Genomic DNA, 25,662 nt, shown 5'->3' with positions numbered 1-25,662 from the left:
GTAATCAGCTGCCTCACCCCAAGAGTCAGAGCTATAGGAAAACAAAGAAGAGGAGTGGGCTGGAAGAGCACCAACTGGACTCCTGCTACCCTGGTCTTTGTTCTTACCTCCCTGCTTCCAGGAACCTTCCTGTTACCATCGCTGGGCCAGGCCCACCCACTCCCACTGCCAGACTTGCCGCCACATAACCAACCCTTCAAATCAGAGGCTCTCTGTCGGTGACTGCAGCCAAGAAATTAAAACACATTTGCTCCTTCCACTTGGAGGAAAACGTATGACAAACCTGGACAGCATATTAAAAAGCAGAGACATCACTTTGCCAGCAAAGGTCCATCTAATTAAAGCTATGGTTTTTCCAGTAGTCATGTACGGATGTGAGAGTAGGACCATGAAGAAGGCTGAGCACCAAAGAACTGATGCTTTTGAATTGTGGTGTTGGAGAAGACTTCTGAAAGTCCCTTGGACAGCAAGGAGATCAAACCAGTCAGTCCTAAAGGAAATCAACTCTGAATATTCACTGGGAGGAATGATGCTGAAGCTGAAACTCCAATCCTTTGGCCACCTGATAGGAAGAGCCACTGGAAAAGACCCTGAGGCTAGGGAAGATTGAAGGCAAAAGGAGAAGAGGGCAGCAGAGGATGAGATGATTAGATAGCATCACTGACTCAATGGACATGAATCTGAGCAAACTCAGGGAGTTTGTGAAGGACAAGGAAGCCTGGTATGCTCTAGTCCATGGGGTCACAAAGAGTCAGACACAACTTAGCAGCTGAACAACAACAAATCAGAGGGCTCACAGAAAAGGCTCTAGGTATCTCCAAGTAGCTCCAGCTTAGGGGCCTGCCCTGAGCCTGCACTGGGTTAATTCCACATAAGGCGTCAACAAATATCAGAGAAAGAAAATAAACCATAGAAACAAAATTTTCAATAGAACATAGCTTGTGACAGGAAAAGACTGAAAATAGTCCAAGGGTCAGTCAATAGGAGACTAGTTAAATCAATTATGCTGCTTTTATGTAACTCAGTAATCTGCAGCAGTTAAAAACAAGGAAGTAGAATTTGTACTGAAAAAGAAAGATGCACAGGACATATTCAGCAAAAAAAAAAAAAACACGCTAGCAATAAAAGCACTGTGCGATTCCATTCTGTCGAATACGTTAATAAGATACAAAGTATTCCATGTGTACAGATAAAAGTCTCAAACTTTTCATGGTGATATACTCATGGTTAGTTATTTCTGTGGAGTGAGACTACAGGAAGAATTCTTTAATTTTTTAAATGTCTGTGTCGATTTTTTAATTATTTACAAAATGTATATTAATGTTACAAATTTAAAAAAGTATAAATGAAGAAAGCACTGCCCTTCCACTTTTTGAACTATTTAATCTAACAGTCATTCGGTAAGGCAGAGCAGGCCAGGAGGCGCCAGCGGGTGAGGGGCACCCTGGAGTGGCCGTCAGGACCTGTACAGACAAGGAGAGGCCCTGCAGAGGCGCCTGGAGACCCAACAAAGGGTGACAAGGGGGATGGTCTGGGGAGAGAGGCAGCAGAGGGAAAAGCAAGCAGGTACACATAGAGCCACTAAGTAAATAGATTAGGAAGAATCAAAACCAGATTTCTCACTGCTGAAAAAGGGAGATACGAAAATGGAAAGGAAGAAGACAAGAATGAACCCTTCATATTGTGGTTCTGCACTGGAACTAGAAATGTGAGTGTGAACTCATGGTTTCCAATATACATATTACATGTTGAAGATACAGGTATATTAGGAAGAGAGAGACACACACATGGCAATAGATATGAGTGCATGTGTGTGTGGTTGGGATGTGCTCAGATATTCTCACTCTGTTCCCTGAAAGGTCCTGGAAACCATTACACCCCAGGAGCTCTGAATACACCAAGTACACCCAGCATTCAGACCTTGCTTCTATTCTCCACTAAAAAGAATGTGAACTCCTAGGACTGATTTCCAGGACTACAGCAAGATAATTATAAACAAGCCTGAAACATCTTGTGCCAGAGAACAAGAACGTGCTCAAAGAATGAGGGGATATGGAGAAAAGACAGAGAAGGGACTTCCGTGGTGGACCAGTGGTTAAGAATCTGCCTTCCAATGCAGGGGACTTGTCCCGGGTGAGGGAACTAAGATCCCACGTGTCACAAGCAGCCAAGCCTGTGAGCCACAATAAGGGAAAAGCAGAGCACTGCAACTAAGACTGGACACAGTCTTAGTTGAATGAATGAATAAACAAATAGAGAAGCAAGCTTGAAGTGGTTTCCACTGGCCATAGGGGTAACCCACTGAGTAGAACAGGAAGCCGTGGGGAGAGAGAGAGAGTGTGTGTGTGTGTGTGTGTAAAGGCAAAACAAGTACCACTACAGTGGTGAAGCCTAGAGACACCACCTTAGTCAAATGATCAAAGTAATCATCCTTAGTAATAAGTCATATCAAGCCAAGTCCCAGTCAACAGGATGCAACAAGAAAAGGCAGCTTCAGCCTGTGAAAGTCCTTCCTAAGATGAAAAACTCATCCAACCATGAAAGAAAGAAAGAAAGTGAAGTCGCTCAGTCGCGTCCGACTCTTAGCAACCCCATGGACTGCAGCCTACCAGACTCCTCCGTCCATGGGATTTTCCAGGCAAGAGTACTGGAGTGGGGTGCCATTTCCTTCTCCAGGGGATCTTCCCGACCCAGGGATGGAACCCGGATCTCTCACATTGAGGGCAGACGCTTTACTGTCCAAGCCACCTGGGAAGCCCCAACCATGAGGACCAGACAAATCCAGACCGAGAGACTACCTAGAAAATAACTAACCTATAATCTTCCAAAGCATCAAGGTCACACAGGTTACAGCCTGGGGAACTGTTCCAGGTTGAAGGGATCAAAGAGAAACAACAAGTAAACACAGCGCTTTGTTCCAAACAAGCTCCTTTTCCTGTTAAAGACACCATTAAGACAACAATTGGCAGAACTTGACCAGGGTCTGACAGTTGGATGGTGGTACGTAGCAACATTAATGCCTGATGGGTTACTGTGATACAGGAGAAGATCCTTGCTGGCAACAAGTACACATTTATGTGCTATGGGGTGATGGGACATCAGGCTGGCAACTTAAGAAAAAAGAGAAAAATTCTTTATACTGTACTCGCAGCTATTCTGTAAGCCCGCAGCAGTTTCACAATTTAAAAATTTTATTTGCAAATGGAAGAAACCTAGTGCTAACATGTTGAGTTCAGATAGTTATATACCAGGTTTGTGTCAATCAAACCGTAACAGTCCTCCTTTAACTGGGGAACCATAAATGCTTCTGATGGGGAAGGAGCTCTGCTTAAATCAGACCTCTGCCACAGTGCTAGGAGGACACTCTGCCTCCTCCTGGGACTTTCTTCCAACCCAAAAGGTCCAACCATCTACGGACACAGAGCGTATCAGTCCTTGCGATGGCCCTGCAGCCCAGGCAGTTTCAGACCATAAACTACAAGAGAAGGGGCACTGGCCACACCATCCATAGCAAGTGGTGTTCTGAGTGGCCTGCTCCTCACACCTCTGTCAATGTGAAACAAGAGCTGAGCAAAGGGAAGAAACTGACTCCTAATGCAGAGAGCAGCAAGAGAAACAGGACACACTCCCACCCCTAAATCATGACGGAAACGGTGCCATCTCATACTTGCAAAGAGATTTAATGCTTCCAAGCTTCTCTCCATCTATAATTTCACACAAAATCCATACAAAGAAGCTATAGACCCTCAAGCTCTCAGACTAAGTCAAATTCCTGTTACCCAACACACATACCACAGAGCAACTCCTTGTTAGCCCTGGCAACACTCATAATGATACAGAGTGTGTGTGATTATTTGATTAACATTTGTATCCTCCATCACACTGCAGAGTCCAGGACCACAAGGGTTCAGTGTTTGCTCACAGATAGCCCAATTCCTCACAAAAAGCAGACACCAGAAATACTTGCCAAGTAATCACACAGATGCATGGGTGGTGGATAAGCAGGTGGTAAGTGGACAGACACAGAGACAGATGGCGGGTGATAGGTGGGTGGGTAGGTAGGTGGATGGATGGATGGTGAGTGGGTGGGTGGGTGAGATAGTAGGTGGGTAGCTGGGTAGATGAGTAGGTGGAGGGGGGCTGGTAATCGGACTGTGAGTGGGTGGATGCCTGACCTTGGTCTGCTCCCGCTGCCCAGCCTGGTTGTACCTGCTGCTGCTGGGCCCGGAGGTCGCCAATTTCCTTCTGGTCCTCCTCGTGGAGCCGCTTCATGTCCTCCCACGACTGCTGGAGCAGGTTGCGTTCCCGTAGCAGCTGTCCATTCTCCCGCCTCAGCATATCCACGTCATCCTTCAGCTGGGTCTGGTCGCTCAGGAGCCGGCTGTGGAGTGTGCTGAAATGCCCCCAACACAGTGAGCCCAGCCAGCCTCCAACTCCCACCAAGGTACCACCTCCTCCTCCACCAGGTCCCAACACCCCCAATACAACAGATAGGCCACTCAAACCCTGGTGTCAGCCACATGCCAGTAAGACCCAAACCATTTTTTAGCAACCTAACACTAAAATGGTATATGTGTGAAGGCCAAGGAAAGCAGATAAGCCCCTAGCTGGTAGGGACCCAGCACCTTCAATACTGAGGGCTGGGCCAATGTCAGCAGGTGGGCAGGCAGATGCCCTCGGAGGGGCCCCAGGGGAACAAAGGGGACGATGCCCACTGGCCTTTGTGGACCAGAAGCCCAGCAATCTGCCTGGCTCACGCATTCAACCACTTTCCTACCGACCATGCTTCGGAAGCTGACCGTGGATGCGGTATGAAAACTGAGGTCCAAAACCACAAACCTACTAGGTGAAGGCCCACTGCTTGCTAGACAGCAAAGACAGAACCAGAAGCCCAGGCTCTGGGTCCAGAAATAAAGACTGGCAAGAAAGAGGCAGAAGCTGGGAGCCCCAGGAACTCACTGGTAGAAGTCAGTCTCCTTGGCCACCTCCTCACACCTCTTCAGGGCATTGGTGTGCTGGCTCTGCAAGCTCTGCAGGTCCGACATGGCCCGCACGCACTGGATCTTCAGCCTCTCGTAGTCTGGATTCAGCCTGTGGTAGGGCCTGGCCCAGAGAGCAAAGAGCCCAGTGAACACGGGGCTCAGGATCACCATGACAAGGACATCTCTCCCTGAAGAGCCATGTCCTAGGTCACTCCAGCCTAGCGGTTCCCAAACACCGGACACCTCCACACCACCACATCTACCTGGTGCCCTGCTGAGCCCAGAAGTCCTGGCCATACCCAGACAGACAGAATCAGAACCCCCAGGATGGAGGGCCCCTATTGCTTATCTCCCTGGGTGGGCCTGGAGAGCTGGGAGGTGCTCTGGATCTCTGGGAGCCTCCAGGAGGCCACGCGACCAGCCTGCACACTAGTCTACCAAGTCCCTGTGATGAAGCTCCTCCTCTCCTAAGAGCAGGGATTCTCAATCTTGGTTGCATAATCAAAGACCAAGGCCCAGACCAATGACATCAGCATCCCTGAGGGCAGGACTCAAACATGGGGATTTTTTTTTTTTTAAACCCCCTCAAGGGATTCCAATGTGCAGCCAAGATTGAGAAAAATAGCCAGGAGCAGGAGTTCTCAAAGTGAGGTTCCCAGACCTGCAGCATTGTAATCATTTGGGAATTTGTCAGAAGTGCAAATTCTCAGGCCAGCCCCAGACCTCCGAAATCAGACACTCAGGAGGGAGGAAGGAATGGCCAGCAATCTGTGCTTTAACAAGCCCTTGTGGGTGGTCCTGGTGTGAGCTCCAATCTGGTACCCCCTGCTCTAGGGGGCATCAGCAGCCTCATATAGAAGGGCTAGTCTCTACGTAGCCACTCCTATGCCTTGGTGACACGAAAGTGGCTAAGGACAGGACACACTCACGCCCAGCCCTCAAGCTGTCTGACCAAGAGACACGTCTTCATAAAAGCCACCCAGGAAAACCTTCCTTGGGGTGAGGCACATACCCCTGATGCTTTCAAAGGAAACAGATTAGACCGAGCCTGCTCCCGCCTCCCTCAGAACCCTGCCAGAATCTCCCCAACCCTTCCTTGCTATCTACCTCTTAATCCCAACGAAAGAAGCAGTCAAAGATGTTCTTCAAAATAACAAAAAGTCAGGTGGGACCAACCCTTTTTAAAGTATGTATGTGGCGGAAAACAACTAACAGGTCGACAAACCACATAAAGATCTACTCAACAATGAAGCAGGCTAGGGTTCCCAGCAGACAGCAGCACCCCTGCACAGAGAAACATGGATGCGTGTGGACACACAGGTCAGTCAAAGGCTCAGCGACGGGGCGACTGGGGCAGGGGATGCCACGGCATCAAGGCGGTGCCCTTGTCCAGCAGGGGAGGTGCATGGTCCCCACCTCTTGTCAAAGGTGGTCCCGTGGGTGGCAAAGGCCAGGCGCTTCCGCAGCTCGTTCCTTTCCCGGGTCATCAGCCGCAACTGAATGGAGAGGTTCTCCACCTTCTCATTCACCTGCCGGTCGCTGAGCACAGGTGGTGGGGATGGCGCCTTCCCGGTGGTGCCTGCAGGAGGAAGGTGACAAAGTGAACTTGCTTTTGACCAGCCCCCACCAGCAGCCAGGTGCCATTCTGGGCTCTCAGCTGGCCTTTAACTCCTCACATCCACCTTCCCAGGTGGGTCCGGTTACAACCCTCTTTCCCAGATGACACCCCCAAGTCAGAGAGCAAGAGGCAAGGCAGGGACCAGAGCCCAGGCAGACTGGCTCCAGCATCCACCCCCGGGGCCCTGGCTAAGGACTCTGGAGTCCCCCTCTCTCTCCCCAGCCTGGCTTTGGCACCTCCAGGATGGCCCAGCCTCATCTTTGCATCTTTGCCTGCTCTGCTACCACCAGCTGTCACCTTCCTCTGGGCAAAGAGGTCGGCCTAAGCCCTGAAGAGAGTGGAAGACACAGCCTGAAGAGGAAGGCATGGTTGCAGTCCAGAGAGGCTGGCAGAGAACAGAGGCAGCCCGTTCCTAAGCTGGGCCCATGGGCCGTGTTCTGTTCTTCCCTGATCAGGGCTGGACAGTCTGCATGGCTCTCTCTTCCAAGCTGCCCGACTGCTTGAGGACCTGCTCCACCAGCCCAGATATGCAGCTTGGAGGAGGTGCAGGGACAGCTGCCCATGGCCAAAGGGTGCAGGGAAGTCCCAGGGCCTCTGGCGGCCCAGCCCACAGCAGGGCCTCATCATGTATCCCCAGGACTAGACATGTTCTGAGAAGGAAACCCCACGCTGAATGCCATTACTTAGGACAAGTGGCCACCACCAACACCTCTGGTGAGACCCCAATCTGTTTCTAGGAAGAATGCACCTCACTCAAATGTCCCAGAAAAAGAGACAAATCCATGGTACTGGTATACTTGTATATTTACATATATACTTGTATATTTATATATTATATATTTATATATATATACTTGTATATTTACGTATATACTTGTATATTTAAGTATATACTTGTATATTTATATATTATATATTTATATATATATACTTGTATATTTACGTATATACTTGTATATTTAAGTATCTCTATCTCTCATGGATCCTCAGTGGGGTAAGCAAAACCCACAGCAGTCACCCCAGCTCATGGATGGGATCCAGAAGCTGACTCACCCCAGGAACACAGTATCTGGGTTCCCAGGAGCCCTATAATATGCAAAGGGCAAGACACATGTCCTCTGACTCAGTGTCTCCTGACCACTGCCCCCCAGCTCACCCTTGTTGGCGGATCTGTTCATGTAAACCAAGTGTCCCCCAAAACGGGGACTCAGGTGTGACCTTGCATCTTCTGGGAGTGCCAGGAAGGATGGAAAGCTTGACACTGTGGGCAACAAGGCAGGCCACGATCCGAGGCAGGAGACTTCACCATTACCCAGTGTCAGCACCCCAACCACCGAATCTACTACCCCTCGAAAGGCATGTTATTTTAAAGCCAGCACCACCATAACACCAGGATTTCTGTGCTCAGACCAGAACTCTGGGGCCAGAATGTCTCTAAGGTGGGGTCCAGGACCACCACCAATGAGCTGCGTGCTCCCTGCACGGGTTCTACTCTGCAGTGGGAGGAGCCTTCCCTCACCCTTCTCCAAAGACCCTGGATCCTCATCCTTGCCCCCAGGGCTTCTGGAAGACAGGCTGGTTACAGCTCTGTGCAGCTGTGTGACTTGACGTCTTCCTCTCTGCAAATGAAGGCACTTCTACAAATTCTAGTCCTATGACTGTTTTCTGATTTGCACTAACTTACCTGGCTCTCTGACACATGGGGCTGCCTCTGGATATGTGCCTGATACTCCTTCCAGAGAAGCCCACAGCTCACTCAGCCTCTAACCAACCCAGGGGGGCGCGATCTGTGTAAGACTGACGGACCCAAAACAGGGGATGAATAGACTAAACAGACTCAGACTTGGCTCGGCAAAGAAGGATTTCAATGTAAACCGTCACAACCAACCCACACAACAGCAACCAACACAGATGTCCCGGGCATTCATTTAATCTAACCTACAACCTTGGAGGTGATAAGAATATTATCATCTCCATTTTACAGGTGGGAAGGCAGGCCAAGCAAGGTCAAGGAATTGACACAAACAGCAAGTGACGCCCCGGATGAGAGCCCAGCCATCTGTCTTCAGAGCACATGCTCTTCGCTGCAGTCCGAGCCTTGCAGCCCCACAAAGTACTCATGTATGCCTGGCAGTTTCTAAGACACTTTTCATACATTATCCCATCCCACCCCCTTAAGGAAGATACTGCTGTTATTCCCGTTTTACAGAACAGGAGACAAAACCTTATCAAGCTTAAATGATGGGTCCAGGTCACCAAGCCAGTAAATGACAGCATGGCATATAGAGTGCCCTTTGCCTGACCCCAGTGCCCAGGGCCTCAACCTAAAAGTTCTTAAATGTTTTGATCCTAGGACCTTCTTTATACTTAAAAATGACTGAGGACTCCAAAGAACTTTTATTTATACGGTTATGCCTAATAACATCTACCAGATTAGAAATTTCAAAAGTATTTTTAAATATTTACTAACTTTAAAATAACCAGACTTGTTACATATTCACATAAGATGTCTTTTGTAAAAAAATTAACTACCCTCTCCATCACCAAACACAAAACACAGCGAGAAGAATGGCACTGCTCTGCGTCTCTGTGACGCTGTTTGATGTCTGGCTTAACAGAGTCAGCTACAGTCTCACACGTGTGCAGCATCGCGGATGGAACCTTTAGAAAACTCCACTCCACAGTGGAGTTTGTGTGAGGACGAGCATGCAAAAGGCAAGAGACACCTTAGTAGCATCATAATAACAGTTCTGACCGCACTGGCTCCCTGCAAGGACCTCAGGGACACCAGACCATGCTTTGAGAATAACCTGACCTATGGTCAAGTTCAAAAAAAAAAATCAGAGAAACATCATATCTCAATTTCAAAACTGAAAAGCACCACCAGCCCCAAAAACCTGCCTCCGGAGAGATAAAGAATTCTCACCCCATTTTAAAAATGAACCAACAGAAAGATGCAGTCCTTAGCTTTTGCGGAGGCTAGAGAGAGAAGCTGCAGCACAACAGAAGTAGGGGGCAGACCTGTCACCACACACAGCCGCCACCTCCTGTCTGTCTCCAGCAGGATGAGGCCACTGGCCCTGCAGCTGGAAAGGACCCAGGGGCAGCTGATCATGGAGACAGTGACACGAGTGCTGTCATTTGCTGAGGGCTGCCTAGGTACTGGGTTCCATGCTAAATGCACCTGGGTCCTCACCTCATTAACCCCAGGCTACCCTCCCAAGTACATGCTGTGATCACCGCGTGAGACACTGCACAGCTAGGAAACGTGCAGACACACACACAGACCCGGCTCCGTCTCCAGACCCAGGGCCTCACTTGCTGTGCTGCAGTCTCCCAGCAGGACTGGCCTCCTGGTTCCCTTCCCCTGCCCTGAAGGCTTGAGCATACGTGAAACACACAGAAAGAAAGGTCACCCAGGCCTGTGAATCCATGAGATGGCAGGCTGACATAGGGAAACTGCTGCCTGGATGCTCCGGTCCTTTCACAATAAGGAGGCAAGAGGGCAGAGGAGGACCACAGGGGACCTCAAGAAAAATCCCAAGATGGGCTAAGCCAGGAAGTCCCAAAATAAACAGCAAGTGTTGCCGAAAACCTTTTCCATACCCATCCAATTAAAAATAAAGTTTTCCCCTTCTACTTGCATCTCGGGGCTGAAAAACATTTTGAGGATGATGCAGTCCTTTCAAGAAAATGGTTGCTGGAATCCTCTAAGTACCTAGAGGACTGTTTGAGTTCTAGCACAGTGAGGGAGCTCCCTACTTCACAGCAAGGCCCATCTAATCTCTCCCCAGACAATTACTCTGTGAACCAAGTCAAGATCTTTATTTCTCCCACCGACCCTAGATCTACCCCTAAGGCCACAAGGTACAACTGTAATTTCTCTTCTATACCACAAACATGCAAGCATTTGAAGACAACTGCCAAGTCCCTTTATCATTACCAGAATGGCTAAATTTTTTAAAAAGTGACACCACGAAACGCTGAAAAGGATGCAGAGAAACTAGGATTTTCAAACACTGCTGGTGGGGATATGAAATCATACAGCCACTTCTGTCAAAGAAAACACTTTGACAGTCTTTTATAAAGTTAAACATGCACTTACCATACCACCCAGTAATCCCCCTCCTAGATATTTACACAAAAGAAATGAAAATTTATGTTCACACAAAAGCTAGCACATAACTGTTTACAGCAGCTGTTGAATGGATAAATGACAGTGTTATTATACTCATATAATGGAATACATCTCAGCAATAAAAAGGCTCTGACTATCACACAAACTGCTGGTACACACAAGGGCAGAGGGAATGGGGAACCTCGAACGCACTAAGCTGAGTGGAAGAAGCCAGACTCAAAAGGCCACACACTGTATAATTCCATTTACATGACATCTGGAAAAAGGCAAAACTACCGAGGCAGGAGAGAGATCAGTGGCTGACAGGGGCTAGAGGGAGTGGAGGCAAGAAAGGCTGACCACAAAGTCACAGAAGGGAATTCTTCAGGGTAGGGCGATCGCTCTGTGTCTTAATTGCGGCACTGGTTAAGTGACTAATGTGTTCATCAAAACTCAAACTATACACTAAAAAGGATAAATTTTACTGTACATACCTCAATGAACATGACTTTAAAAAAAAAAAAAAAAGTTTTGATATTAAAAAAAAACAAAAACTCATGGTGCCCTAAAACTGAAGCAACCATTCCAGGAGAGGTGTGGCTTGTCACCCCCACCCCCATCAGTCACTGTGCTTTTAGGAAACAGTTTAAAGAAGCAAAATTAAAACTAATGTCAAATGAGTTGTCCACAGAAGCCTCAAACTCTTTGTGCAGTTGTTCTTTTGGATTCAAATGCAAAACTGTCCACTCTCCCCCACCAATTCACTCCTTCCTCTTCCCAAATCTGGAACCCACTTGAAAAGAAAGCAAGGGACCTCTCTGCTGGTCAACATTTGGCGCTTTCACTGCTGAGGCCAGGGTTCAATCGCAATAGGGAAACTGAGTCAAGGCTATGGTTTTTCCAGTGGTCACGTACGGATGTGAGAGTTGGACTAAAGAAAGCTGAGCACCAAAAAACTGATGCTTTTGAACTGGTGTTGGAGAAGACTCTTGAGAGTCCCTTGGACTGTGAGGAGATCCAACCAGTCCATCCTAAAGGAGATCAGTCCTGGGTGTTCACTGGAAGGACTGATGCTGAAGCTGAAACTCCAATACTTTGGCCACCTCATGCGAAGAGCTGACTCACTGGAAAAGACCCTGATGCTGAGAAAGACTGAAGGCGGGAGGAGAAGGGGACGACAGAGGATGAGATGGTTGGATGGCATCACCGACTCAATGGACATGAGTTTGGGTAAACTCCGAAAGTTGGTGATGGGAGGCCTGGTGTGCTGCAGTCCATGGGGTCGCAAAGAGTCGGACATGACTGAGCAACTGAACTGAGGGAAACTGAGCCTGCAAACTGAGCAGCACGGCTAAAATAAATAAATAAATATTAAAAAATAAAAATTTAAGGCAGATTTTCTTTTTCCTTTTTATGTCGAGGGTAAGATTCTGGGGTTAAGCAATTTGGACTGGACTAAAATGGCCCCAAAAAGAGTGCTAAAAGATGCCAGGAAAGCTGGCATGGGCCCTGGAGTTTAGAGAAAGTCATCACTCTTCTGGGCCTTGCTGTGAGAGGGGGCACAGGTGAGGGAAGCACAGCCTGTTGGCCATCATGAGTCCAGGCCCCTCCTCCTGGTTACCCTGACTCATGTTGCCTCCTCTGTGGACCACTGAGGCTCAGTGAGAGCCTGGCAGCTGATAGTCTTCTTGGTTATAAACTCCTATGTCACACCACAGCTGACCCTGAAGGCCATCCCTCAAGTCTTATTTACAGCTAGACAGGTCACAGCTCTGCTTCTGAGCCTTGGTGACCTGTGGTACCAGAAGCCAAGGAGAATATAGGCACTGGCCAAAGGTGGTCGGGTGGAATGGGGATGTCCAGGTGAACTGCTCAGCCTCCTTCAGACCCTGACCATCAGGAGCAAAGCAAAGCAAGAGAACATGGTCACCACCAGCCTCAGCAAGCAAAACCAAGCCATCCTCATCTCCAGCCCAGAAGAGCCAGCGCCACCGGGGAAGACACAATTCCACACACAAAAGCAGCTCAGCTTCACAGAGCTTGTTACACTCATTTCTGGCCCCACCCAGACCTACCAAGTCAAGAACCCTGGTGGGGAAGCCAACAGCCACCTCCAGGTAAATCTGATTCCCCATAAAGTGTGAGAACCTCTGGTGTGAACCGAAGTTGCACTGGCTGCCCAGAGTGGTTTTCCAATCCCTTGACCTTTTGGCCTTCCAGGATCCACTACATTGAAAAGCATCACCCACTGACGTCCAGGGGATGCCCTGCTTGGTCAGCAGAGGACTGCAGCTGGGCTCCCCGTGGACTTGGAGAGGAAGGAGGTGCGATTCCAGGGCGGCAGCAGCCGCCTCGCCCAGCTCCCAGATCTCCCAGATCAGCTACTTGCTCTCGAATCCTTGACTCGGGGTCAGTCTGCAGAAACCCAAATCAAGGCAGACAGCAAGGGCCTGCTGCTTCCAGGCTGCTCCTGCATCCAGAACGCCATTCCTGCAAGACCGCACTCCAGGGCCACCTCCTCCCGAGAGCTTCCTGACACCCCTCATTAGTCACAGCTGCCCCTTCCCCGTGGTCTCCTTGCTCGGTCAGCCACTTCCCTCTTTAGGGCTAAGGCCCACATGGTGGTGTGCCCCACCAAGTTCCCATGTTGAAGTCCTTACCTCCCCAGGTGTGGTATTAGGAGGTGGGGCCTTTGGGAGGTGATCAGGTCATGAGGGTGGAGCCCACATGAATGGGATTAGTGGCCTTATTAAGGAGACCCTAGAAAGCTCTTCCCCTTCCTGCCATGTGAGGTTACAAGGGGAAGGCACCATCTGTGAACCAGGAAGTGCCTCCCCAACCCAGGACACTGACCGTATTCCCAGGATGGTGAGAAATGCATGTGTGCTGTTCCTGAACTGCCCAGTCTAGGGTCTGCGGCAGCCCAGGCAGACTAAGACAGCTGGCTAGCCTGTAAAACCTGGAGCCATGTCCTCTGTGATCCCCGTGAGTGTGGAGCACAGGCTCCACGTGGACAAGGTGCTCCCATCACTTCATCGCAAGTGAAGTCAAGTCACTCAATCGTGTCTGACTCTGTGTGACGCTATGGACTCCAGCCACCAGGCTTCTCTGTCCGTGGGATTGTTCCGGCAAGAATACTGGAGTCGGTTGCCACTTCCTTCTCCAGGGAATTTTCCCAACCCAGGGATCAAAACCAGGTCCCCCACATTCAGACAGATTCTTTACCATCTGAGCCACTAGGGAAGCCTGTCCATCTGATAAACTGAGAAAAAAAAAACAGGCCCCGGGTCCAAGAGGACCAGAGAAGGAAGGGTCAGAGGGCACGGGGTCAAGGTACAACCCTGCCTCGATGCTCATTCACCCCACTATCCTTTCAACCGGAAGCTGCACTTTCAAGGAATCTTTGCTGGGATAGTAAGGAAACCCTCCAGCTCTTTTTCCTGCCAATAAACCAGGACATCTCTGTCTTCAATAAGAAAGCTCCCGTTACTTTAATTTGTATGAAACTTAAGGCTCATTTTATAAATGTTGCCCCAAAACCTCTCTTCTTCTTAAAACTTCTCTAGTTACCCAAGATGAGGGGCGGGGGGGGAAGGCACCTGAGAAATGAGGTCAGGATGAATGGGGAGGAAAAATTATGGACTATCTGAAAAGAGTGTGCCTCCCCTGGGCAGATCCATGGGGCCTACTTAAATAACAGTCCAGCTACTTAAATAACAGGCCACATGGGGTGGGGGAAAGCCTCAAAGAAGCCACATGTGCTCAGCTGATGAAAACTGCCTAGAAAGATATGGCAACATTTAAGTCTGTTGGTATGTTGTTAACAGGGTCAGGCTGGAAAGCTAAAATGGACAGACTACCTGAGGACCTAATGGAAGCTGGGAAGAGGTGAGGGACAGCCAGGTACCAGCTGTTACAGAGAAAATGCTATACCCAAGATTCTACCTACCAATTTTCTCTCAGCTGTGTATAACTTGCTCTTTTCCCAACATTCTTGGTTAGGGAGATATAAGTGGGAAAGTGAAAACGGTATTTTTATTGTAAGACCTTGCCTTTCCTTAGGTTCACGGAGAAAGACCGGAACAAGCAAAAGCAGCCAGTCTCCACCTGACTCACCCGCCCCTCAGGCAGGGCCATGGTGCGCCCAAGACGGCCAGGAAAGGAGGTGCTCTGCCCATCGTTAGGTGCGGCTGAGCCAGGAGGAATTCCTCCTGAAGGTGCTGCAGTGGGCCATGGCTGACCCTCCATTCCTTCCATTCCAAGGGACTGGTCCAAGCTGGCCACAGACACTCCAGTGCCCTTGCCCGGGACCAGGTTAGGTCAGCTCATCTCCAAACAAGAGGGCTGTTAAGAGTGGATGCTGAGACCCGTCCTCAGAGCTTTTGAAGCCCAAGAACCTGCATTTCTATCATCTATCTGGGTGCTGCTGGTCCAAGGACCACACTGCATGAGTGGTGGTTTGGGCACAGACAAGAGACAGGGACTGGGGACTGTGCTGAAGACTTTCTGGGAAAGTCTTCTTTGCCCATCAGGAGACACAAGAGGAGATGACCTCCTTCATCCTCTGGGCCACTAGTGATGATAGAGACGTTCTTTTATCTGCTCTATCTACCACAGTAGCCACTAGCCACAGGTGCTATAGAACACTTGCAATGTGGCTAGTGTGACTACTGAAACTAGAGATTTAAATTTCATTTCACGTTAATTCACTGGAACTTAAATAGCCACACGTGGCCAGCGGTTCCCACCGCGAGCATGGTAGCCCTGGACGCTGTCAGATCCAGATGGGACGGCTGCCCCTGCCATCAGCGTAAGGGAAGACACCACACAGAGGCCCTCCAAGTCACACCTGATGTACTTAGCCCACCCTCAGCACCCTTACCACGCGAGATCACACATTTCTCTCATCTACTGTGAATAAGTATTCCATACTGCTGCAGCCAAAAGCCTTCTAGCCAACACAGCCATGGGGACACTGAGGTCAGCTTGCAGAGAAAGGGGCTACTCACCCCAAGGTCAATGCTGACTCTATGCAGAAAAGCAAGAGGAGGAGAGCTTGGCTACTGGGGAACTGGAGAGGTTTTGACCTGAAGGGATGCACGCAGATCTTGAGCATCCAAGATCTGGGCACAGACAGTGAACTGCAACACAACACTGCTCTCTGCCAGCCTGCCAACACGTATCCAGGGACACTGGTGACCCCTCCATCAAGGGCCAACTGGTGGGTCACTGACATGATGCTTCTTCCAAAGTACACAAAGGTCCGGCCGCACAAAAAATAACTTCCTACTCACGCCTGAAATTCCACCATTAACAATAACTGCTGTGGTTTAAGCACTCACTCTCTCTAGAATCTCCTTTTAAAATGCAAATGCTCCTAGGAAAGGCCACATTTTAATGTGAATGGGTTGGTCAGAGGCCACTGTACCTTGTTCCCAAGGGAAAGGGTGGAGCAAGAGAGGTGCTCAGAGCTCAACCAGCTCAGTTTTACAAAAACCCATCTTAGCACTGCATTCAACCTGACTGCCCCACCATGCACTTCCTGAAAGCCAGTCCCATGTTCAAAATCCCCACAACTCCACCACTCAATCCCTGTATCTCACCGACCCAAAGCGGGCAAGGCAAAGTGAACTATGGTCTCAGCAGAGTCCTCCCTGAACCCTAAGGAGGATGCAGGGACCTCTAAGGGGCTGAACTTTGCCCCATAGATGGATGCTAAAGTCCTCATTCCCAGTAAATGTGAATGTGGTCTTATTAGGGAATATGGTCCTTACAGATGATCAAGTTAAGATCATACTAGAGTAGGGCAGGTCCCAAAACTAATGTGAACGGTGTCCTGTTTTTACAAGAAAATTTGGAGACACATACAGAGAGAAAACACCATGTGAAGATGGATGCAGAGGCTAGAGTGACACACCTACAAGCCAAGGATGACCTGAGGTCACCAGCACGCCACCGGAAGGAGAGCGGCCCGGAGAAGACCCGCTCCTGGTGCCTTCGCCCAAGGATGATCCACGATCACCCACGCCACCGGAAGGAGAGCGGCCCGGAAAGACCGGCTCCTGGTGTCCTCACCCAAGGATGATCCGAGGTCACCAGCACGCCACCGGAAGGAGAGCGGCCCGGAGAAGACCCGCTCCTGGTGCCCTCACCCAAGGATGATCTGAGGTCACCAGCATGCCACCGGAAGGAGAGTGGCCCGGAAAAGACCCATTCCTGGTGCCCTCGCCCATGGATGATCTGAGATCACCAGCACGCCACCGGAAGGAGAGCAGCCCGGAAAGACCCGTTCCTGGTGTCCTCAAGGGCACATGGCCTTGCCAACACCTTGATCTCAAGACTCTGGCCTCCAGGGTTTGGACAGAATAAAGTTCTCTAGTGTAAGCCACTCAGTTTATGGTGCTTTGCTAGGACGGCCCTAGAAAATGGATACAATCTTCCCTCTGGTACCCCTCTAATCACTCTGACCTTACTTACTGTGTCTACTCACCTGACTATCGCCCCAGTAGACCCTAAGATCCATGAGCACAAGGACTACATCTGCCTACTCACCACTATATCGTAAGCCCACTTCTGGCACCCTGGAGGTCCTCTGGATCAGTCAGATTAACTCACAAGAGGCCTTTCCCTGGCTAGTCCCAGAATCTCAGACATGAGATGTTCCCTCTCCGAGTGTCCATTTCCCCATCTGTCTATTGCAGGAAAAGGAAAGAATTGGATCAGATCACATCTGTGAGCCCTTCTGATTCAAAACCTCCAGCACTCACCACCAAAGGTGTCAAGGTCAGACCAGGACACAGAGCCACACTAGGGTGTTACACGCAGCGCAGGTGGGACACGGGACAGGCCACGGAGATGCGGGAAGACTGGAAGACTGACAACTTTCCTCCCCTGAGACATCTCCAATGACAGCAGGGACAGCCTCCCTCTATGGCTTCTGGAACCCACGTGCAGAGACACACACCCGATTCAGCATGAACTGGCGACTCCTGACCTCAAGGCAATACTCACTCCCTGTGGGCTGTTCCTGCTCACAAAGGACAGTTCCCAAAGGGGTTGGTCTCCTGGACAGCAGGCACTAGGTGCTACGAGGCCGGGGGCTGAGGGCAGGGGACAACAGGCTCTCTGAGAAGTCCTGTGCCCTGACAAAGTGGAGAAATGGTGACACGAGTACCTCCCCAGCACGTACGCCCCTGCTAACAGCAGAGTTCTGCCCTCCTCCAGTAAGAGGACGTGCCTATGAGCGAACAGGCGAATAGAGATGACTGCACAAGGGAGGTGATAGCCAACTTCCCACCCTCGTACCCAGCGCTGCCCCGGCTCGCCCCTAGCCCCCCGCCTCCCTGAGGTCCTCCAGAAAGGAGGGTCTCCAGGAAGGAGGTACTCACCTACGCTGCTGAGTGAGCTGCTGCTCTCCGAGTCTGAGGGCATGATGGACAAGACGCTGTAGGTGGAGCCTGCAGGCAGAAAGAGGGGCCATTTGTTACTGATCCCAAAGGGCTCTCCTGTCTACACCCCAAACCACTGTCAGACCAACTGACTTCAGTGAGCGCCAGGCTGAGCACCAGCACGGCACCAGGCACTAGACATCAGAACCACAGGCCGGGCAGGGGAGACGTGGTCGACAGGCTCTCTTCTGTGGTGCTTCTGTGCCAGCTTCCGCCTCACCTTGGGCCACCTTCTGAGTGATCTCTGCACAGGCAGAGGACAGCTTAGAGTCAGTCAGCTGGCTTCTTGTCAGGACATCTGGGGAAAGGCTTACCTAGCAAGAGAGCCACATGCCCAGGTGACAAGGGGCCTGGGGATTTCCTACAGGTTTGTATCAGGGTGATTCTGGCTTCCATATAGAGAGTAACAGAGCCTAAGTAAGCATCTGTGAACCTTTTGTTCTTCATGCCAGACTGTTCTGCTCTTAGGTTCTAACTGTATTCAAGCTCAGTCCTCAATAATTTAGCAGTGACTGCCCCCTGATTAAAAGTTACTCATAAAATTATGAGCAATTACACAGTCACCAAAGCTGGGGATAACAAGTTTTTTCAGGGGCAGAGGGGTTGACGCTTGTTGACTCCTAGTGGCAGACACATAACCACCACAGTTTGCTTTGAATTCAAATATCTTCAAAGCCAGGATGTTACCTGCCTGACATCAGGAAAAATCTCTGGGTCAAGAAATCCAGGTCTAAGCCCAGCTCTTATCCACATGAGTAGCTGGCCAGTGGCCTCTGTTTTCTGGATTTCTATTCCTCAAGTCTGTAACATGAAGGGGTTCAACCAGACGGCTCAGGAGGTCCTTTCCCCTGACGCATTTCAGAGATAATGTTTCCCATGATGAACGGAAACAAAGGTGTGCTTTGCTTACCAAGACTACAGATGACACAAAAGCAAGAGGGTGGGCGAATCGACCCAGAGACTGAATGGGAGTTGAGAAAAGCACAACATGCAGAGATGGTGGGTCAAATAAAACAAGACAATGGGAAGAATGCAATGTTTTGTTCTTAGAACCAAAAGAACTACACAATGAAGGCGTGTGTGTACTGGGCAAAGTGGGTGAGCCAGAGATGAGATTTTTGCAATAAAGCCTTTGAATGAGCCTTAGGGCTTTGGTGTCAGAAAGCAACCAAGAATTAATGAGACCTTGGACTCCAGGATCAAAAATGCAGGGTTAAATCTAAGAGGTTCCCTCCCATCTCAACTGTTGACTAGCTACTCTATACCTGTATACCCTCAGAAGGGAAAGAAAAGGGATAAAGACATGGAGTGAGAAGGGGAGAAGGAGAAGAGCAAGGAAACTCATGGAGGAGGGGAGGAAGAGGTGCACCAGGGGACAGGGAAGACCCTGAATGGACGGGGAAGACGTAGGGAAAGATGAAGATCACACACAGAGGGCAGGGCACCGAACAGCCCTGGCGTAACAGACAGCGTGCTGGGGAGCTATTAACAGCAGGTGTGCCCACCAGAGAGAGACGAAAGGAGAGAGGGGAAAAAAGAGAAAATTAGAAAACAGGGACTTCGGTAAAGGTAAGCAGTGCAACAGTGGCCTGGAATGGCCAGTGGCCTCATTACCACATTTTCTGAGAATCTCTGATGAACCTCTGGCTGTGTAGCATGGATGGAAGAGGCTCGCTCAGGAAGTGGAAAGGACCCCCCAAAGGGATTCAACTTGTTCAACTGGCCTCCAACAGCACCCCTGAAACAGCTGCTGGATGCAGGGCAGGGTGGCCTGACGGTCAGTACTGCCTCGGTCCGAGAAGACCCAGGTGCTGGGGGCTCTCACAACACATGCATTCACTCCGTGCCCACCTGGCAGAGATATCATAGGTGGGCTCTGCGCAACCTCTGAAGGGAGATGGAACCAGAAAACCCCCGGCAACCCAGCAAGTCCTCTATCGATCCTACTGAAAGATATGTAAGCGATGTTCAGTGAGCTATATCCTGCATTTCAAATTCAACCCACACGATTCATTTCTGTCTCAACAATGAACATCACAGACTTCTCACAGCATTCCTCTTCCCCTATCATAAACATCAAGCATGACATAAAGATCTACGAAATAAAGTCAGGTGCAATGCAGCCAATCCATGGGTATCTTCAAAAACCAAGAATACAACAGCATGCCTATCTGCTAAACTCAACTGCTATTTTCTTAATTATTTTTTGCTGCTGTTATGGGGGGAGGGGTGGTTAAAGGAGTTAGGTGGACTGTTTTCAAAAGACAGCTACTCAGATAAAGCAGGCACCACTACACCGTCCCGCTCACACCTCCGAGATCTGAGCTCAGCCCAGCCCCGCTTACGACACCACAGGCTGCGCTCTGGTGATGCTCCCTGCAGAACGCTGTGCCTCTTTCTCACTATTGGCATCAGCGGCGGCCCATCTTCCAGTAAACCGCCCCTCCCCTGCAGATTGTCTCTCTCCTCCCCCGTGGTGAGTTTCCACTGTTAATTAAACTTGGCAGACACCCTTCTCTCTCTCCTCCCACCTTCCCCCCTGGCTGGGAGGAGTCAACTGGCCAACCAACACATTCTGTTCCTCTTCCCTGCCCCCTGTGTCCTGACCTGATGGGGCTGTGGGGCCTGACCCGGGGGCGGTATGACATCTTTATCTGCATCTCCGGGCATTACCTCCCCCGAGCTGGCTGGCAGGGCTCCTGGGAGCCAGTGCTGGGGCTGCCAGGGGTCGATGAAAATTGGACAAGGCCCAGTTTCTACACTGTTCCCAGGGCCTCAGACGTCATTCAAGGGGGGAAAAATGGTCTGAAGACGACACTGTCTTGGTCATGCTTTGTCTCTGCAGCTATTGTTGTCTTTAAAAGCCTGTGTGGTCAGGACTGTCGGGAAAAGGCAAAAGGAGTCACTTTCCTCCAAAGTCACGCGGTGTCTTTGCTAAGCGATGGCTTCCGAGGGGTGAGACAGACGTCACCTACCCCTGGGATTTCACAATCCAATCTGGAGGCCGACAGGGGTCCCATCTCACCATGCCCGCTCCCCTGCCCCACAGAGCCCCTCACCCTTGGCCAAGTGAGCAGGAAGGAGTCCCCTTGAAGGCACCTGCACCCCCCGCCCACCCACCCCGAACCCGAAGGCACACCCTCCACCTCTCACAGAGGTCTGGATGAAGGAGGGCCAGCTTCCCACACCACTGCTGCCTCCACCGCTTCCCCCTCCACCCCCCACAGAACAGCAAGGCACTGACCCTCAGGACAGTCCCACAAACTCAGACAAGCCAGTGCAGAGGTCCCGAGAGGACCCGGAGAACGTCGTATGATCATGAGAGTTCCAGAGGAGAGCAGAGTGGAGGCCAGGTTCTCATGGCCATGTGGAGCAGAGTGATGATACAAGGGGTTCCCTGCACAGCAATTACCTGGGGAACTGGTCAAGGTGCAGGCTCTGGCTGGGGAGACCTGGGGTGGGGCCTGAGACTCTGCATTTCTAACATGCCTGCAAGGAGTGAGGTCCACAGGGGGACTGAACGCAAGGCTGACCCGAGTCAGCAGGCAGGCGGGGATGCATGTGGGAGCCAGGCAGAAGCCCTGGGAGAGAGCTGGCAGACAGGACTGGCCTGGGCCACAAGCATTGTCTGCGTCCTTCCCCAGAGGCCGCAATGCTAATTGTATTTACTCTGTGACTCAGCCCCACTGGGTCACAGAGACCACTTCAAAAGAACTTCCAGTAAAATCACCCAAGCAGTAACAGAATGCCCAGCCCTCCAAGGCCCCCTCCTGGGGCCTGTGCACCTCCCCACCCCCCGCGCCCGGCTCCCCCCCAGAACACACCCCTCCATTCACCTGGGGCTTGTAAAGGCCCTGGTGACTCACGCTTCCTCCCCATGAAACCAAGACACCGGAGGGGCTTGCTCCAGCCTCCAGCGGCAGGCAGAGTCCTCTCAGTGCTCCAGCCTGAGGCGACCCAGCTCTGGGCACTGGGAGGACACGCACCTCCCCCAGCACCCGGGAAGGAGAGAGAGGCAAGCCGCTCTTCCCCGGGGGCTCTGCGACAGGGCGGGGAGGGTCACCACCAGGCCACCTGTCCCAGCCCAGAACCCTCCCTCCGGCTCAGAGCTGACCACCCACGGACGGCCGAGGGCAACCAGTCACTCTCACGCCCACGTGCGTCCAACAGAGTCCCAGCACACGGCTGAGCCCTTCGAGCCTGACACTGGGCTGTGTTTAAGAGACAGAAGAGAAGCCAGGGGCTCGGGAGGCGACGTGCCTGCTGAGAGCCTACGGAAGGTCCTTCCCCTCTCTGATCCTGGGTGGGGCCCATCTGCAAACCCGAGGGAGCAGTGACCAGAATGCTGATGGTACCAGTCGGCCTGGGTTCAACTCCCAACTCTGCCCCTCAGCGGCTGTGTGCCCTCAGCCTCTGCCTGCCTCCACGTGCACGTCTGTAAAATGGGACAAGAGGAGTACTAACCTCACAGAGTATCAACTGAGTTAATATGAAAAGGCCGTGGCACAGCACGTGACCCCGCCAGCGCCCCGAGTGTCAGCTGCTGCTCCTGCAGTCAGACCAGACCTTCCAACCCCGCCGTCCTCAATCCTTGGGTCACCTGTAAGGAAAGCTGTCTGCCAGGGTGACAAGGCTGAACAGTCCACAATGACAAACTGCTGGCCTGCAGAGCACTGATAACACCACCACCAGTCATAATAATAGCAGCAGCTGATACTGAGCCCTGTAAGTGCTGGGATGTACTAAACTCTGCATGTATTCTCTCAGTGAATTCCCACACTAACCCTGAGGTTGTCATTACACCTGCAATGACAGAGGAGAAAACAAAGGGTTAGAACAATGAAGTAACTTGCTGAAGGTCATGGGGTGAACAGGATACAAACCCAGATAGTCCAGCTCAACGTCTGTGCTACTGATCCCTAGTCACAACACTGCTGCCGAGCTCTAAAGGTCTGGCAGTCCGGGGAGACTTCATGGAGGAAGGGGCCTGGAGGCTGGTGGACTTGGACAAGCACCAAGAAGCCAGATCAGCCTGGAGGAGATGTAGGCCCCACCCCTCTGTATAAGTGAGAAGTCTCAGAGCAGGGCCACCCCTGTCCAGGGCCTCACAGTTTGGAATCCCCCAGAGTGGGCTTGTCCCCTCCATGACAGACACTGTGAGCTGAGCGGGGCCTGGGGACTAAAAGTGAGAAGAAAGAAAGAGGGATGAACTGTGGCTTTACGGCCCTGCACGTGCTACTCCTTCCTGCCCATCCCAATGTCCAGACCGTGCTGGGTGCTGAGACACCTGACTCCATGAGCTGCAGGCATGAGAAGCAGGCAGGCAGGTGAAAGTGCTGTGTACTGAGCCCGCCTCCCCTGCTTCTAAGGACCTCGGGAGCTGCTAGGAGGGTGGGCGCCTCTGGCTGCTGAGCAGCCCCGTTGCAGAACCACAGTTCAGTGCAGCTATGCCCCTCCCTAGGGCCTCAGCTTCCTCCTCCTTTAACAACATGGCCCCAGATCGTGAATGCGGAGACCCACGGTTGGAGGCTGACAAGTCCAGACATTTCAGGAGATAGGGAGTGACCAGGGCCCTGGAATGGAGCAGCCACGGAGCCTGGCACATTGATCAAGAAAGCCCTGCTTCAGGTACTTGACATGCCCACCTCCAGGTGGGGGGGGGGGCACATTCTCCCTGCCATGCACGAGAAGGCTGGTGCCTCTTGGCCAGGCTGGGTGACAATTGTCACCTGACCTAGAAAGCCCAGGAAGTGGCCCAAAGCAGGATCTGGATGGCTCAAGGAAGGGAGGCTGGGCTGGTCATCATTTCCACCCTAGAGGGTAGGGAGGAGACTGATACAGACTTCAGGAGTCTCCTACTAAAACGCAATGATGTAATGGGGCGTGTTCATCATCACTGAGCGCAGCCACACCTGATGGGCACCCCAGAACAAAGGATACAGGTGAGAGAGTGGAGACGGGGCCGGCTGCGGCATCACTGCTCTTCTGCCCTCCCTAGAGCTCATGCTCCTAAGTCAGCAGCCGAGAGGACACACTGAGGTGAGACAGGAAATAGTGCGGCATAAGCAGCCAAGCTTCCACTATGCTGCAGCCCAACAGGGCACAGTGAGCGCGTGCGCCCTGGAATAAACTTCCGATCCGCAACAAGAGTCCAACAGACCAGCACCCTCCTCTCTGTCTGGCCTCCTCCTGCCTGGCCTGTGCCTGAGGGCATGCGCTGCCCTCTACCACAGCCTTGCACCGCAGGCTGTTGCTACAAGAACAGGCCCTGGGCCCACACCCCCTGAGCTCAGGCTTGCCACCTACCAGCAGTGTGACCTAAGCAAGCTGCTTCCATTTTTGGCCCTTCATTTCCTCGTTTATGAAATAGGAAGAATTATGGGCTATCAGAACTGAATGAGGAAAGGTAAAGCCCTGGGGACTGAGCCAGGCACACAGACAAGCGCTCCACCAACACTAGTTCCCATTCTTGTTACCTGACTCTCAACCTTGAGTGTCCGCTCCCAATACCTGAATCCGGCCCTGCTATGCCTTTATTTTCTTCCCCTCAGGATAAGGAAGCCTCCCATCCCCTTCCATCATTCTGCCCAGCTATGGCCAATTCCAAGCCTTTCCAGCCTCACTTGCTGATCTCTTGTCCTCTGAATCAAACAGAACAAGAAAGAGTGCTCATTGTGTGCTAAGCATCACACCAGGCCACGCTCCAACCTTCTCATGACCCTCACCTGCACATATATGGGCATTGGTCAGCCCTTCAAGAGAGATGGAATAATGGTGCTCTGCACAGACACCATCCCTTAGTGGGCATGCCTGCCCTGGGAACACAAAGCCCACTGCTTCACCAAATGCTTAGTGAACAAACTGGGGATGCAGCAGAGAATAAGACAGAGTCCCTGCCCTCATGGCGTTCAAAGGAGTGCAGATAGCAGAGAAATAACTCAACAAGCCAATGCAAACTGCATTAGGTAGTCAGTGCTATGAAGAAAATTATAGCAGAGTAAAATGTAGGGTGAGTGGGATAGGGCAGAGAGGTGGCTATGATGGGACAAGAGTCAGGGGAGGTCTCTCTGGTATGTGACATCTGAACAGAGACCTGAAGGAGTCTGGAGGAAGCTGAGTGCTGGAGGAAGACTGTTCCAGGCAGAGGAACAGCGAGTGTAAAGGCCCTGGGGTCAGACCAGGAAGTGGGCAAGGACATGACACCCCAGGCTGGACAGGTCAGGGACATTCAGTCCACAGAGGCCAAAGACGGTCATTACAAAGGAAAGGTCGTCTTCATCAGCAACAAGCTGCCATTCGCCCCCCTCTTCCTTCAACAGCATCGACACCTCTCCCTTGCATGCTTTGTGTGGGGCCTTGGCTATTACTGACCACCAAGGCAGCTCAGTCTGGGTCCCCAGGACTCTGAGATCAAAGAGGAAAACCACTTACCCTCCCACCACCCCAACAGCCCTGCTGAGTCTGAACCTGCTGAGACCCCTGCCACAGGGGTGGGAG

The 25,662-nt window shown here is 51.3% G+C and overlaps 1 protein-coding gene across 2 annotated transcripts in view; it reads right to left on the bottom strand.

Annotated features, from left to right (window-relative positions):
- The window catches only part of DLG5 (discs large MAGUK scaffold protein 5), a 120,359-nt gene that overhangs the window by 53,424 nt on the left and 41,273 nt on the right, over positions 1–25,662 (bottom strand). For both annotated transcript variants that reach the window (XM_040242325.1, XM_040242326.1), the window contains exons 2-5: positions 18,106–18,174; positions 6,399–6,561; positions 4,960–5,103; positions 4,210–4,393 (exon numbers count right to left, since the gene is read on the bottom strand). In XM_040242325.1, the coding sequence (XP_040098259.1) occupies positions 4,210–4,393; positions 4,960–5,103; positions 6,399–6,561; positions 18,106–18,174 (560 nt within the window). The remainder of the gene's footprint in view (positions 1–4,209; positions 4,394–4,959; positions 5,104–6,398; positions 6,562–18,105; positions 18,175–25,662) is intronic.

This window comes from Oryx dammah, unplaced genomic scaffold, assembly GCF_014754425.2.
Source record: "Oryx dammah isolate SB20612 unplaced genomic scaffold, SCBI_Odam_1.1 HiC_scaffold_6, whole genome shotgun sequence".
In the NCBI taxonomy this organism is placed as follows: Eukaryota; Metazoa; Chordata; class Mammalia; order Artiodactyla; family Bovidae; genus Oryx; species Oryx dammah.
This window is presented reverse-complemented; position numbering and strand designations above follow the sequence as displayed.